We start from the raw sequence: 16,613 nt of genomic DNA, 5'->3' as shown, positions 1-16,613 counted from the left end.
TGTACATCAATCTTGTATTAGCTGTGTTCAATGAAACTCCACTGTAACTGCAGTGTTGTATTACTACTTAATACTGCAACAATGACAAGGAGATGACATAGATCTTTTGAGTTTAAAAAAAAAAAGGCAATCCAACTATTGGCATCCGTCATACTGGACACCTTAAGTGTGTTTTCTGATGAACTTAAGCCTCAATGGAAAAGAGGAGATCTAGATAAATGAAGGAGCATAAGGCACTCTTTCTGTTGAAGACAAAATTTCTAATGCCTCACTACTACTCTCACTCCAAAATGTTTATCTGCGTCTGGTTAACACCAGAGAGTTCACCTGAGGAGAAAAAAAAATTATGACATCAAAGTTATTGCTTTATTGTACGATGAGAAAATGATACTACCTGAACCAAGAATTATAACACTAGCATCAAACAAGTGTTAGAATATTTTGATTGCTTTAGTTTGATAATATACAGTAAATGATTAGTATGTTCCCACTGAACGAACTATTAATGTAGGATTATTGTTATACAGTAAATAATACAGCGATGCATTGATTTGTTATGTGATGAATAAAGAATACAACGATTGTTATAATACCAAAATCAAGAACTCGCATAGTCCTACTCCTCTACTACAAATACATGTGTTCTTATCTATCTCATATACAACAATACACCAATTCCCGGGTAACTCTACCCATCAAACTCAAACAACTGGAAAAAAATCACTAATTATTAGTTTTTGCTTTTAAATGGATTCGAACCTAAATTCCAATGGTCTTCATTCCGGGTTGAAATCACACTCTTGATTCTAAAATATTCACATTGATCTAAACTAAACGCGAAGTGAGATTATCTCTGACATAAGTAAATACAAATTCCATATTTACCATACTAGGATTTTAGGCTCCCATAGTTGATCTACTAATTTGAACTGCACAAATAATAAATGAATGTTTCCAGAATCCTAAAGAGTGTTATTGGTCATATCGATACAGTTGGAACGATGAACAGTGTTCCATAAGAAAAGTGTTATGATTTGTCTTGTAGCCGTACTAGTTCCTCACCTAACCATCAGTTTGAGATGCCAAGAATATCAATTACTTTTGGGATTGACATTTTCTATCACCAAAGAAACTCAACACTGAATACGGATTGAAAGACCACACCATCACCATCATATGCCATAACACTTAAAAGAGTGACATACTTAGAATCTGGGAGAAACTGTCGGAGAAACTGTCACTGAAGCATGCCTCATGGGAAGATAGCATTAACAAATTCCTCAGCATTGAACGGTTGGAGGTCATCTACACCTTCCCCAACACCTACAAACTTTACAGGAATGCCAAGCTCATCAACCACACTGACCTGCAATGCCAAAAGTTTGAGATTGTTTAAGTAGTTGCAATTTATCAGATTTTAGAGAGAAAAGGTAACCAAACCACAACAGCAAAATCATAAAAAGAAAAAAAACGAGCCAAGTTTGGAGAATTCAAAGCATACCACACAGCCACCTCGAGCAGAACCATCGAGTTTAGTCAATATTAAGCCAGTGACTCCAACAACCTAGAGAAGAAGACATTCATAAAGAACCTTGAACTAATTAAAGTAACATATAGAGGTTCAGACTAACGAGCTGACAAGGGTCATTACCTCGTTAAACTCTCTCGCTTGAGGAAGCATATTTAAACCAGTAGTTCCGTCCAGTACAAGCAAGATTTCCTGCAAAAGTTTGAAATGTTATTCTTACATTCATGAAAAGGGTTTTCCATTCAGCAATGAGTGATGTTTAGCTCAGTCTCGAAAGAATTTAAGTATGGGAAATACAATGGACGGGAAATTGGATTTTAGATGACAAAGAGGAGACAATAAAAATGATAAAACAACCATGGCTATCTATACAAAGATTCCAATAACTTTTATAGGGTTTCACTACTCTACGCATTCTTGTTTACACTGAAAAGATATCAACAAAATACAATCTGACTTGATCTTCAATATTGAGTTCCTTTGTCCTTCAAAACACCTCATATTCCTATCTCCAAATGTACCACTAAATTGCTGATGGTATAGTATTCCATCCTCTCTTCAGATGCTCTGAAATCCCTTTAAAGAATCAAACTTATTTAAATGTTCATACTATTTTATACTTCCTTGAAAAGGGTCTTGTATGCTTTGAATCCATAAAAGTATCTTCTAAGAGAATTTTTAAATCAATAATAAAAACTAGGGAGTTTAAGATATCTGTAAATAAAGTACTAAATAGAATCTGAGCACATGAATCTAATTTGTGAGAATGCTGAATTTTCAGAAGAAACTGTAGCAAGCTGCTAATCTTAATTCCATTTCTCTACTGCTCCTAGACATAAAATGATGCAAAAGTTTCACCAATATTAAGTTGACAGAACTACTCTATTCAAAACACCCTTCACGAGCTCCAATGCGAGATGCATTTAAAGGTCCCTCCACCCACAACACCCTAAAGGAAACAGAGAAGACACAGAGACACACATATATCAATAGCAAAATGAAACAACGAACATTATCTATTAAATATCTGATCACAACAACTTAAACCAGTAAGAAAAGCTAAATTCGGAATATCTACTGACAATTGCCAGAAGTGTCGACTCTCACTGCTAAGCGGCAAATGACACTTTAATGAGATTACTATATCATGTAGAAACAAAACAATATAGTAGAGACATGAATGGGGATACTCTCATCACTTTGTTAAAATAATTAAAAGACTAACGGCAATGTGGGAACAAATCTTGCACCAAAACTCCCATTGGTACTTCATCACATACTATAGGTTTTTTTAGAAGTACTTTTGTCTATATTATAGGTTTAATCAGTTTGAAGCTATTTCAGTGAAGAGGCAATAGGGACTCCATTGTACGCTTAAACACCAATAATTTTCCAAAAGATGGCACAAGCCATGATGGATGTTCGATCGACAGTATAATAAGGAAAAACAGGGAAGAGAAGTTTAACATACATTAGGTGCGCCATTAACAATTTTACTGACAACTTTTTTGCATGCCACCAATTCCTCCATCAAGCTATAGTTAGTGTGCAAACCTGGTTAAAATTTCACTTTTGGTTACTAAGACATATTCTCTAAGTGTGAATAAGAAAGCTGTTTTCATATTCACAAAACTTACGGCCAGATGTGTCGCATAAAACAATATCGAAACCCTCTTCCTTTCCTCTTTTAACAGCCTGTGAAATAACTACTCCGGAAGAACTTCAAGATCATGTGGTTAGAAGTAAATTTCCACTGACATTTTTATTTTCGTTAATATCTAGCGTAGCAATCACTTGTTGATTAAACATGTACTTTAGTACCTGATGATGCCTTAGCTTTCTCTTTTTCAGCAACAACAATCTCACAACCTGTTCTTTCAGCCCAAATTTCTAACTGATCGCTAGCAGCTGCTCTAAATGTATCACCAGCTGCTAATAGTATCTGCAAGAGATCACAGAATGGAAGTGTGAGATGCAGAAGCTATCCTGTCATGAATAGAAGAAGAAAGATAATGCATCTAATTCTAATGAAGTGGCAGAGAAGAATGTTTGAGTGAGTTTTTCACAATGTAACGAATGCTTGTATCTTGAGAACCAATTCCCTTTGTGAATAAATATCAAGGGAATGTAAAAGAATGAGATATTTACACAACAAGAATACGTAAAGATTACTGGACTGTAAGAACAACTAATTTCAACACTTGTCCTCAACGCGAAGGGAAGGATCATGAAATGTATCAAGTGGTTAAAGTTTAATAATGGAAAGCTTATCCCAAGATATATTACTTATATGAGTAAGAAGATTTGCACAAGGTTGGAAGGCAGTCATAGGAATGTCTTCCTTGGTTTCGGCTTAACCAAGATATTTCTTGACAGAACTACTCATCCTAACAATTGTGCCAGTTGCTCAAGCCAACTCAAGAACATAAAAGCTTTCAACAACACCAATTTCTATATCATGTTTTCATATTAGTAGATTTTAGGAGTCAGTGCCTGGAGTCCTAGAGTTTAAGCTTCAGGGTATATGACAAGTCTAACCTCGCCACAAAGATATCTTTAAAATACAATGCCATACTTTGATCAAAATGAATATTGGTAATATTTGTAAATACAGAGTATTCATCAATTCTAGTGATATGCTTGCAAAAGTAGTTCCGCAGCATAGCTGAAAGATACGAGATAACAGCTTGCCTCACCTTAGCCCCTTCTCTCTTCAACCTATTTGCCAACTTTCCTGCATTAGTAGAAAAAGAGTTACCCTCACAAGTAACTGCCACTTTTTAAATTGTTGACTTTGTGATGGACATCCCAGAAATGTTTGTTCGTCTTACTTCTCATCATCACGAATCAAATGTTCCTGAGAGGATTAAGAAAAAAAAGGCACTACAAAGTACTACTCGAATTTGTAATAAAAATGGATCTTGGAGGAATTTCACAGTTGCCACAAACGTATGAAAGCTTTTCTTTCTTGCACATTCACTCATTTTCCAACCAACAATATGAAGGTTTACCATGAAAACAAAAATCAACTCCCTTACCAAGAGAAGTTGTCTTCCCACCACCATTGACACCCACAATCATGATTACTGCTGGTTTCCTAGTACATAAAAGCAAGGACCAAATTTTAGTTCCCTCCACTAAAAGACAAGCTTAAGATAAATGTAAAAGTTAAATTTGTAAAGCAGTTGAAACCTGAAGCCCAGACGGAGTTCTGTTTTAGGTGCTTTACTCGTCAATAGATCCAAGATACTCTTCTTTAGAACACTCTTAATATCATATCATTGCATTTCACAAAATCAATGCATATGAGGCAAGAAAAACAGCAATTAACAAACAAGCAGTAAAATAAATGTGTAAAACTACTATTCATAGCGCACAAGCAGTCACTAGTTTTCCCTGAGAACAAATTGAATTGAATGGTTTTTTCGAAGTCAGCATATTGTATAGATCAGTTTGTTACTGAAAAAATGAATATCTCAACATGCTTACTTTTATCTCACTTCCTGATTTGATTTTCCCTGCATATATATCCTCCCGCAAGCTCTCCACTATCTTTATGGTAATCTTCGGCCCAAAATCAGCGACCAACAGAGCCTGAAACCACAGTTGAAGATTGTCTCAATCCTCAACACTTGCATGTCCCCGGAATGTAATAACTCAGTTAGATAAAATAATTGCACGCATTAGTATTTGGACATATATATACTACGTAATGCAAGACACCAAATAATGACACTAATCTCAGCATAAGGATCAGGAACATTCATTTGAGACAGTTTCTTTATCGAAGAAGAAAGTTCTCTTTCCCCAGAAAGTTCATATAGAAAGATGTAAGACTTCCCATTCAACTTTAGTTCATCAAATAACACATTTTCCTAATACATTCCACCTTCTACAGCAATTATAGCACGCCAAAGAGCAGCACTAAGACATGCTGAGGAGAGTCCAAAGTATTATTGAATCCCTGTTTCAAATAAGGCTGTGACTAAATTATGCAGTAAATAGTGGGCAAAGGTGACAATCATCAGGAATTTACAACGAAAAATCACAAAATACCTAAGGAACCACACGAAAAATTGCTCAGATAAGCGAAAACAACAAGAACAGTAACTCAAAAAGAGTACTCCCTTCATCCCAATTTATGCAAAATCATTTACTTTTACTCATTTTTATGCAACTTCCAAAAATTCAATATCATGAAATTATTCAAAATTTTAAAATTCGACACTCCTACAACGTAACTTTTCAATCATTACTTCAACATTTTCTTCTGCCATAAGTAACATAATACTATATAAACTAAAACAACAGCTCAAACGTGTTCAGTCACACACAATCACATAAACTTAGGGCACTTTCTTCGGTGGCAAGGAAGTGAAACAGTATTTTTCATGATTTCAGTTTTAGGTATTTGGAACTTAACCTCTTCAAGCTCATCAAGGACACGATCAGTATCAGAAAGGTTCCAGTAAAGAAGGAGTTCATCAATAACAGCTAAATTGTCTCGAGTTTTTGAGAATCCTGAGAACAGTTTCTCCACATCACTTTTGGCTTTCTCTTTGAGCAAACGACCCAGCTTCGTGAAGAACCCCGTTTGACCCGCCGAACATCTGAACCGGGAATGGTCTAACCGAGTTTTGGATGTGAAGTGGAGGAGAGTTGAACCGGAGTTAGAAGGTGGGAATACCGGTTTAGAAGGAAGCTGTGGGAGCCGAGAAGATAACATTGAAGCCATTTGTTCAGCTCAGAAGCAGCAATGGAAAAGATAATGCAGCTTCACACGACGCCGTTTTATTGCTGTTCCGCAATTAACTACTTATAGGTAACATATCTTATGCCAAGTGGAAGTAGCAACTTAAACTCGCAATGGCATGTTTATTTTATTTTAGAAGGATTATAATTTTGAAATATCATGTTTAATTTTTAAAAATATATATTTTTGATATTAGAAAGTTTAAAATTATTTAGATTATAATTATGATGTTATAAATATATCATTTTTAATATATAATAATTTTGGGTAAAATAATAAATAATAATAATGTTATTCAAATCTCTTCTTTAAATTTTATTTTTTAAAAATTAAAATATTAAAATTTACTAACATAAATCAAAAATATATTTTGTACTATCTCCGTAAATCTCATTTTTAATGTAGTGGGAGTTTATGCAATACGCATAAAGTGTTGACCCAAAACGTAGAGATTGTAGCAAAACCTACAACGACTGTGAGATCCTGCCTCAACAAATTAGAATATTTTAATAGTATAATATATATATATATATTCTCTTCTTGTTATCCGCAGAGCCATCTCAATAAAATTCAAGGCCTTGAGCTAAATTTTATTAAAAAAATTAAACTTTTTTTAATTGACATATATAAATTAAATAAAATAGCATATTTAGTATAATTTTATTAGGTCTGGAGAAGATAGGATATACACAAATCTTATGAAGTAAAAATTTAAACAATACAAAATTTTAATTAAAAAATATAATATAAAGTTAGAATAGTAAAACTTGATTCAAGAATCTGAATTTGATATACTGACATCGTAATAGTGTTGCGCTAAATTTTATAAGTTGATATAATGTTATTGAAATAATGTCGACTTGCTACCATGCATGACATCAAAAGGCAAATTGTTCTTTTTGCAAACAAACAATAATAGATTTTGCATAATACAAAATGTTTGACTACTTGGGAAACTTCATAATACTCAATTCTTATAAGAGAATAAAAATAGTGAAAGAAGAACGAAAAATATAAATATAAAAATAATAATGTAGATTCATGTTAATCGTCAAGATATAAATAAGGGAATACAATAGATTGTGACCTAAGAAAAGATATACAATTATTTAAAAGCTATTCTATTTCTCATTTTCAAATTTAACAATACATAAATATTTTTTTAATAATAGTATATAGAGAGAGAGAGAAAAAAAAGAATAAGATTTTAATGACCTTACAGTGGAGCCAGTCTCGATTCCTTGGGCAGATATTGGGGATGCTTTATTATATTATTGTAAGTTTTCTATATCAAAATTTTCATAGAACTAAGCTAATGTTTGATAAAAGAGTCTGAATTAGATAATTTTTTTAATTTTACTTACAAAATTATAAAAAAATATTAAGTAAAATTACATGTTCAAATAAAACTTTAAATTATAAAAAATTATATTTTTAAAAATTTAAATTTAAATTTTAAAATCTACGGACAAACGAGAGTCGGTAATGGTACGTTTTAAATCTTGACTATGGCTCGATGAAGACTCACTCATTTGCAAGACTTCCAAAGAGTGCATTTCTGAGAAAATTAGTAATGGAAATGAACATTCAATAGAACAAAATGGAATTAGGTTGGAATAAAAGCAGTATAAAAAATGAATATGATACATGATAACGTAAGAATATGATGTACGTATGATTTCGAAAGCAATCTGACATGATCCAATCGACTAGTATTTCACAAATTAAAAATTTTAAAACCATTTAATTTAGGAGTCCTCTGATCAATTTTGAAGTTGTTTCCAACAGGCCCTGCAAGTTTTTTTTAATTAAACAAGATAACTCTCCACTATTCATTGAGGTACATTTATATTATATTATGTATAAAATACAGGCGTAATCAGACCACACGACTTTATTATTTATATGTATTATTTGAATGATCTAATAATATAAAAATACTTACACTGACAATATATTACTTAAATTATTTCTAATCATGACAAGTTGTGATTCTATGGTAACCGTGAAGAAAAAGTTGATGTACCTAGTTATGGTTTTCCCCCATACTTTACCTAATTATGGTTAGGAAGCATTTTCAGAGAAATTTCTCAAGCTTTATTATAAAAGACTCAATGAAATAAAAGAAAGTTTTATAAGTCTTATTTTATGTTAATTAATTATTATAATTCTACTTCTCCGACAGAGTTGTTAATTACTTCCTCTATTTCATATTAAATGAATTTTTGAGACTTTTTTCATAATTTAAAATAAGCGAATTGTTAAAATTTAAGATAAATATTTGATTTTTTTCTATTTTTTGTCCTTTATTTACGTTTTCTAGTTGATTATTTCAAGAATATTAATTGTTCATATTTATAATTTTACTTTGAATTAATTGTATTTTTCAAGAATAGTTTGACAATTATTAAAAGTACAAAAGTAAAAAATGGTATTCAATTTCTATCCTATTTTTTTTTTCTTAATAGGTATACACTCCTTACAAATTCATTTAATATGGACTAGCGGGAGCAGTTGTTAGTTGTTTGATAGTCATTTACCTTATCCGCATAATTGTAATAATAATTATAATAATAAGGCTAATTACTTTCTAATAATCACTACTCCCTCCATCCCAGTTTTAACTATCCTTTTAGGTCTTTTCATGTTTATTGAAAAAATAAATTAATATAGAATATAACTTACTTACTAAGTTATTCCTTTTTATTAGATTTTTTAAAAAAACAATTGAAAATTATTACAAAAAAAAATGTTTTTAATATTAAGAGGATGATTTAAAATAATTTTTAAATAATATTTTTTTTGTGATAAAGCGGCATTTAAAAGAAAGTAGTAGTTAATTAGTCAACTTTGTAAGTGCAAAAAACTAGGTGTATTTTTATTGATAAATGTGATGATGGGCACATGCATCACCATTATTAATTAAATTTTTTAATATTTTTTTTGTAAAAAAATATTTTTTTAATGAGTCAAAAATAATAAGTAAAAATAAAAAAATTATTTTAAAATAGTGAATAATTAAAAATAAATGGAAGAAAGTATTGTGCTTAGTCGAATTCTCGCTTCATTCATTTTTACTTATCCAATTTAACACACTAATCATTTACTACTATATTATCTTTTATTTAATATTTTAAGAGATATATTGAAAAAAAGATTAGGAATCAGATGAACTATTTCTAGATTTTTTTGAATTGAACAAGTAAAATAACATCTATATTTGATAAAGTGAATAAATAAATCAAATCTATTTAAAGATGTGGATAAATGTAAACCAAAATTTCTGTTATCCTAATAAATAAGAGTACTTATAATCGGAGAGCTTTGACCAAAATTAGTGGACATATTAAAAGTCAGTTTACCATGTCAAACGCGTACGTCAAAATTGAACGTGTAACAGACGGGCCAAAACAGAAGCAACATCCCTCTTTCTCTCTCCTTTCTTTCCTCCTTCCTTAAACATATCTATATATACGCATATCATCTAGATCTATTATACATTCTTGCACATAAACATACATATTTTTTTATTTTCTTCATTATTATTATCATAATGAAGACATTATCCTCATCCTCATCGCGTTTGTTAGAAGTAACGGTGATATCCGGTGAGAATCTTCTAGATAACCGGAAGCAACCAGTAAAAAAGAACACTTTTGTAAATATCAAATCAGAATCTTATTCATGCAACCTCCAAACAACTAAAATGGATAAAGAAGGCGGGAGTTTCCCTAGGTGGAACGAAAAATTGATCGTTGATTTGCCCATGCATGCACGTCATCTAACGGTGGAGGTTCAATGCAAGACTTCTTCGGGGATCAAAACTATTGGGATCGCAAAGGTTCCGACGTCGGATTTTATTGGAGGATTTTTGCCCGAAGATTATTTGCATTTTTTGAGTTATAGGCTTAGGAATGAAAAGGGTGAGAAGAATGGTATAATTAATTTTTCCGTTAGGGTCAAGAATGCGGCGCCGCCTCAAAGTGCGGCCGGTTGTGCTGCCACTTATAAACAGCAGTGGACGGATATGGGAAGTAGTTATAACTGTTCTTATGGGGTTGTTACGGGTATGCCCGTTTATCCAGAGAGTTTTCTAGGTAATTCAATGGCGAAGAGATTTTAACTTTTTTTTTTCTTTTAGTTTTTGTTTTAATTGATTGAATGAAAAACATGTTTTGGATGAATTTGATTACTGAGAAAGGAAACATTTTTCTTTTTAATTGAAAGAAATTCAGAGACGTTATTGATCATGTTATAACTCATATATAATACAAATAACAAACACTGGATCGGGACCAACATAGGTTGTGGTGCATCTTAATTAGAGGGTTTCAGGTTCGAGCTTTGGATATGGAGAAAATTATTGGGAGCACTATCCCTTAGAATTCATTTCTATGTAAAAGTTCAAATCGATGTATTTGACTAACTGTAACGACCCATTAAGTCATTTTAAGAACTAGAGCTTTTTATTTCATAACAGACTCATCCCGTAAATTTTTAATAGGTATTTTGGACTATTCGATAACTATGATTATTTAATTGAGGGGTGAATTTAGATAACTTATTTAATTAATGGGCTAAAATGATAATTTAGTTAATATATTATACCACTTATTCTATATTTATTAGAATAAGTTAGTAGACTTTATCACTTTTAGTACATGATTAATTAAAAAAAGAAAATAAAAAGAGAAGAGAAGGGTTTGAGAAAGCACGTATCTGTGCGACAGGAGACTGGCGCCAAGGAGAGCATAAGGTATTCATGCCCTTTTCATGAAATTGGTTTTGATAGATTAAAATGATGATTAAATGATAATAGAGTAATGATTACTCAATGATGGGAGGATTATGTTTAAAAATTAGGAAAAAGAAATTGTTGCCAAGGATAAGGGTTATGTGATTTCTCATTGACTAATAAATGGCAATCAATATGTAATGATTAAGAGGAGATGTTTTCTTTTAAAAGTACATCATTCTGGCAGCAATTATGCCATAGTTTACCATGTGATAGTTACTGAATTTGATACTTTTGCCATTTTGTATTCTATTTATCGAGATTTTTCATATAGTTATCAACTATAGTTTTGATAAATTGAGGATTAATACTAGGTTTGAGATTTAGAAAATTGATTAAAGAGTTGGGAAAATTATTGAGTCTAAGCTAGATATATAGTAATATGGGTGTCTACAGACTCATGTACTTATGAATATTATATATTTGATAGATTGGAAATATTTTGAGGCATCAAAAAAAGGAAAGACATTGGTGGATTAGCTTGTTTGACTTGGGTTCTTCGATTGAGGTAGGTTATGGTTTATTCTATATCATAGATAGACTCTTAATAGTGATTGATAGTCATTGAATAATGTGTGAAGTTTACTATGCATTTAATTATTGTGGTTTGGATGATTGATATGTTGTTGTGATTGGTCTGAAATCCCAAAATCGTGAAATCCATAATCTTGAACTTGCTCTATCAAAAATGATGTCTTGAATAAAGAAGGTTTGATGAAATATTGTTAACGAAGTGAAATGTAATAATAAAGAATGATAAATTAATTATATTTGGATCGGATGTCACGAGCCGACACGGTATATTTGGATCGAGTGTCATGAGCCAACACGGTATAATTGGATCGGGTGTCACGTTTCGACACAATATATTTGAATCGGGTGTCACGTTCCGGCACGATAATATTAAAGAAAAACAAATTAAAATGACTTAATGCTACCCAATCTCCAATAACTTATTTCCCAAAAGAGCGTGATGTGGAGGCCTGAGTCCTCATGTGTGATCTTGATATTGTTGACTGGTTATGTAATTGTTCATTGTGTTGTCACTTGATCTTGATCTTGATCTTGTTGGTTGCCACCTGTTAAGTGCTATGGTTGATTTTTCGATATTACTTTATGTATATTGATTTCTATTTTAAGACGGCCGATGATACCTACTTAGTACATATTGTCCTGTATTGACCCCTACTTGTATTTTTCTTTATTTTATTTTGTAGAGTGCAACGAGTGTTCCATCGACTTCGACTCGACCTCAACTCTAGCCAGTGTCCAGCATATCAGGTTCCAGGGTGAGCTATTCCTTCTAGCTCGTGTTGAATTCTCTCGGGCATGACATGATATCCTTAGTTGTCGGACACCTTAAGTTATTTATTTATTCTGGTGTTTGACATTTTCAGACTTTGTATTTTAGATTTAGATGTCCTTGAAGTGATGACTTTCAGGTTTTGGGAAAACGTATCTAATAGACTCTAATGGTTTTATTATTTCTTACCCTCATAAATTGAGCTTCCGTGTTATTGTCATATTTTATAAGTTGAGGTTTGTATTGTTGGTTCTCCCACTTAGGAGGTTAAGTGTGGTGTCACTCATGAAACGCCCATTTTGGGTCGTGACACTAACACTATATTAATTTAATTAGGATTATAACTTTATTGAGCCGAGGGTCTTCCGGAAACAGTCGTCCTACCTTGGTAGGAGTAAGGTCTGCGTACACTTTACCCTCCCTAGACCCCACGTTGTGGAATTTCACTAGGTTGTTGTTGTTGTTGTAGTAGGATTATAACTTTGTTTACCAAGAAATAAATTCAGTTTACCACTTTTATTCTTTATGCCCCATTTCGATTTAATATATATTTTCTTCATTTTAAAATAGTTTTGAGAGACAAAAGTATCATTAATTTCAAATCCACTTTAGATTAGATTAATTTGATATTTTAAAATAAAATTTAAATATTTAAAAATTATACAAAAAAATATTTTAAATTACAAACTTTCTCTTATCAATATGATAAAAAAAATACATCTTAAAATTGATCAAAATTTATAAGTTTGAGAATTATGACAAATATTTTGAAACAAATGTAAGACTTTACATAGAAAAAATACAACACAAAGTTCATTTTTTTTTTGTCATTATTGGCTTAGAATTCCTTTAGCTTTTTCTAACACTCCAACGAGGCAAAGTTAGAATTTAATATTTATAGGTTCTAAATTTTAAAAAAGAATAACAATCTCAAGCTAATGTAACAATAATCAACATTATATTATATTGGATGTTGTAAAATTTTAATTTAGTAATATGAATATTTGTGTAATTTAAATTAAAGTTCTAAATAATTTTGATAAAATATAATATATATATATATATATATATATATATATATAAAGTATTTTTCTATAATATACAATATTGTTTTAAGTAAAATTAAAATTATTAAATTCAGCATTAATATTGGGCCTAGAACAAACGTTTACTAGCTTCACCTTTGAGACACCGTGCCTTGAAAAGTTGAAATTTTGGAAAACAAACAACAATATAATTAATATTATCAGTTAGAGGTGTTCACATTTTGGATGAAAATCGATCCAATCAAAAAAACTGAACCAAATCTATTTTATTTGGGTTTAGCTTGGTTTGGTTTTACATTTTTTAAAATCGATAATATTTGGTTTGATTTTGATTTATTAAAAAAATTGAGGAAATAATCGAACTAAACTGACAAATTATATACATATATTATATAATTATACATACATAATATATTATTTTTTATGAATAATTTTAAATGTCTTATATATGTTTTTAATAAAATTTATTTATGAAAGCAAACACGTGTATGAAGTTCTTGGTGGGATTAGGAATGTCACCATCTTTTCCTTTACTAGGCTAAAGTGGTGAATTTTGAAGCTTTTTTACAGTAAATTAAATGATCAAAAATTCTATAATGTCAACCGTTCTAACTATTTTTCTTTTTGAATGAATTGTTCTCTTTTCGTTTTGAATTGTAATAAACTATTCTTGTTGTTATGGATAAGCCAATGGGGAAGAAATTTGGGCCAGAAAACTTTTGAGTAGTGACTTAAAAATTTTAAGACTAGGCCAGACTTGAACGAAATTCAAGTCCGGTGGGGTCTAGAACAATTCGATTATGGACTGGGATTGATTTCTGAATTTTGAATATTTGAGCTAGTAGCTAAGACGTTAATGAATCCATAGGGCCTTACGAAAATGAATTCGGGTGAGTAGAACTTCCGCAATCAATTTTGGCGTGAAAGAGTTATTTTAGAACGTCAAAATTTGGGGTTGTGTTGCGAAATAGGAGAGTGAGACACGAATTTTGAGTTTCTGTCTCCGTGCAAGCCGCCATAGCAGGCTTAAACTGCCATGGCGGGGGCCTCTATAGAAAACCAGTCATGGGTTTTAAGTTAGAAAAATCTCAAAATCATTTTTATTTTTGCAACTTCGTTCTTGAAAAGCTACAGACGACCTAGGGTTATTTCTTTCCAATTTTCCATCAATTTCTTCGATAAAAGTAAGTTATTCATTCATCTAACTTGTAATTCGATTCTTAGACCTTAAATCTATGGGAATTATCTTGCGGGAAGGTTTTAACCTGAAATTAATGGTGGAAAAAGTCCTAATTGGGAGAGGTAATCATGAAATTGGCCAAGGATTAGGATTTTGACATAATTCGGGTAATGTAGGCTATTGGTCATTAATTACATGTATTCCTCGTTTGTTTTAGACCAAGAACGAGCCAAAGTAAAAAAGGAAAGCTCTAGTTCTTAAGAAATTTTGAAGGCTTGTTTCGAGGTTAGTAATAGTTTTGTTTTTTTCATTTGTGTTATATTTGATTGTTAACTACTTCACTAGTATTGCATGCATGAATTGAAATGACATTTTGTGACCACATTGCATATAATGAATGTATTACTTGGTTGTACAAGTGTGTGTGCCTATTCGCTGTGGTTATGATTATGATGTGTGAATTCATGTTGGATCGGGTATCACGCCAGTATATTTGGATCGAGCATCATGCCCGGTACATTTGGATCGAGCATCACGCCGGTATAATTGGATCGAGTACCACGTCGATATATTTGGAACGGGTACCACGCCGATACACTAAACCTTAAACCTATGTAGTGAGTCGTGTAGATGGCGTGTACCACGTCGGTACACTAATAGGTTGGGTATGAGTTCCATGAGAGAACCATCGTTTGACTGTTGAATTGTGATTAAGAATGTTTACATGTATAATCATATAGGAGTTGGCATGCATAACTGTGATGTGATTGTTTATTGTTGTCTTACTATATTGTAGTTTCTTGTCATATTTCATTTACTGGAAATGGTCGGAGATTCTATTAGTACATTGCGGTTATGTATTGATGCTATACTTGCTTTTTCTTTGTTGAGTACGGAAAATATTCAGGTGGCTATTGAAATACCTTAGTTAGGAGATCATTGATCTTTCGGATTCAAGGGTGAGACAGACTTTTAGATACTACTTTATATTTATTATTTTTGGGGTTGCATCCCCTTATTCTAAACCCTTAGAAGGAATTTTGGTACAATGACTTCTAAGTTATAGGGATATAATTTTCACATGAATTTGATAACATTATATGAATGTATGGGAACTCAACTATCAACTATTTTATTTAAATTGTTTCCACGATGTAAAGACAAACAAATTTATTTTTAAAAAAAACGGAAAGGAGGGCCAAGGAGGAACTAGGAAGAGTATAGAGTACATACCAGAGTAGAGGTTCGGACTCGGGCAACGGTTGGTAGCAATCAAATCAACAATAAAAGTTAGAACCTCAACTTTTTTAAAAATCAAATTTTGGGTTTAAAACTTTTTTGAGTGTCTCAGAAAAAATCAATAGTTAGAAGTTTTTGTTGGTCAGTAATATCAATAGTTAGAAGTTGGTATAGAGTATGACACTGTTTTTTTATATTTTCAATTATCGATTTTCTATTTTTCTTTTTAGGCAGAGAGCATATTAATTAGAGTATTAATTATGCCAAAATAGAGCAGCAGTAAATAAAATAGTGCCAGTGAGTTTCGAATCAAGGATCTCGCCGGAAAAGGGTGCACCACTGTTATATTTGCTTAGAAGTTCGCACGAAATAATTATAAATGTTGTGTGAGATTTTTTAGTATAATTATAGAGTCTAAGCAAAAGTTACTGGATTGCCCGAACCCCCATACTACACTGTAGCTCCACTCCTGTATACACTATTTTTTAGAAGAAAGTTTAGCACTATAACCAATTCTTCGTGTTGAACAACTATTATTATCATTCATCTACATTACAAAACAATAAGATTAAGTAAAAAAATTGCAAAGGAGTTGGAAAGATGGTGGAAGACTAGATGGGAAAGAAATAGGTCTGAAGAACTAGAATGGCAGAACAGAGAGAGAATAACGGAAGGAAGTGAGGACTGAGGGTTAAAAAGAAAAAGAAAAAAATCAAAAAATTGAATTGTGTAAAGAAAATCTTGCAAGTCAGTGTAGATTAGTTAAATT

At 31.7% G+C, this 16,613-nt stretch overlaps 2 protein-coding genes across 4 annotated transcripts; one reads left to right on the top strand and one right to left on the bottom strand.

The window, feature by feature from the left end:
* Positions 1-14: 14 nt before the first annotated feature.
* On the bottom strand, positions 15-6,331 carry LOC129886657 (cell division protein FtsY homolog, chloroplastic). 2 transcript variants are annotated; one of them, XM_055961439.1, is made up of 12 exons: positions 5,952-6,331; positions 5,018-5,122; positions 4,721-4,794; positions 4,567-4,625; positions 4,225-4,262; positions 3,350-3,470; positions 3,166-3,234; positions 3,000-3,082; positions 1,652-1,720; positions 1,502-1,564; positions 1,206-1,366; positions 15-327 (listed from the first exon to the last, which is right to left on the bottom strand). In XM_055961439.1, the coding sequence occupies exons 1-11, from the start codon at positions 6,261-6,263 to the stop codon at positions 1,253-1,255; spliced, it is 1,107 nt and encodes a 368-aa protein (XP_055817414.1). In that variant the 5' UTR covers positions 6,264-6,331; the 3' UTR covers positions 15-327; positions 1,206-1,252. The 2 variants fall into 2 exon arrangements, with proteins under 2 accessions (XP_055817414.1, XP_055817413.1); XM_055961438.1 differs by lacking the exon at positions 15-327 and having other exon boundaries at positions 780-1,366.
* A 3,448-nt stretch (positions 6,332-9,779) lies between these two features.
* Positions 9,780-12,560, top strand: LOC129886656 (BON1-associated protein 2-like). 2 transcript variants are annotated; one of them, XM_055961437.1, is made up of 3 exons: positions 9,780-10,378; positions 11,507-11,584; positions 12,294-12,394. In XM_055961437.1, exons 1-2 carry the CDS (start codon positions 9,835-9,837, stop codon positions 11,554-11,556), a joined length of 594 nt encoding a protein of 197 aa, XP_055817412.1. In that variant the 5' UTR covers positions 9,780-9,834; the 3' UTR covers positions 11,557-11,584; positions 12,294-12,394. The 2 variants fall into 2 exon arrangements, with proteins under 2 accessions (XP_055817412.1, XP_055817411.1); XM_055961436.1 differs by lacking the exon at positions 11,507-11,584 and having other exon boundaries at positions 12,294-12,560.
* The last annotated feature ends 4,053 nt before the right edge of the window (positions 12,561-16,613 follow it).

The sequence above is a fragment of the Solanum dulcamara genome, chromosome 4 (assembly GCF_947179165.1).
Source record: "Solanum dulcamara chromosome 4, daSolDulc1.2, whole genome shotgun sequence".
NCBI lineage: Eukaryota > Viridiplantae > Streptophyta > Magnoliopsida > Solanales > Solanaceae > Solanum > Solanum dulcamara.
The sequence above is the reverse complement of the archived record's forward strand: the minus strand, read 5'-3'. Positions and strand labels throughout refer to the sequence as shown.

What these genes read in the sequence shown, in the direction of transcription:
- LOC129886657 (XM_055961439.1), bottom strand. Translation starts at nt 6,263, where the DNA reads ATGGCTTCAATGTTATCTTCTCGGCTCCCACAGCTTCCTTCTAAACCG. An exon ending in AATCAGGAAGTGAGATAAAA is followed by an intron (nt 4,795 to 5,017) that starts GTAAGCATGTTG and finishes TATGATATTAAG; the next exon opens with AGTGTTCTAAAGAAGAGTAT. An exon ending in GAAAGCTAAGGCATCATCAG is followed by an intron (nt 3,235 to 3,349) that starts GTACTAAAGTAC and finishes CTTCCGGAGTAG; the next exon opens with TTATTTCACAGGCTGTTAAA.
- LOC129886656 (XM_055961436.1), top strand. Translation starts at nt 9,835, where the DNA reads ATGAAGACATTATCCTCATCCTCATCGCGTTTGTTAGAAGTAACGGTG. An exon ending in TTATCCAGAGAGTTTTCTAG is followed by an intron (nt 10,379 to 12,293) that starts GTAATTCAATGG and finishes TTTATTTTGTAG; the next exon opens with AGTGCAACGAGTGTTCCATC.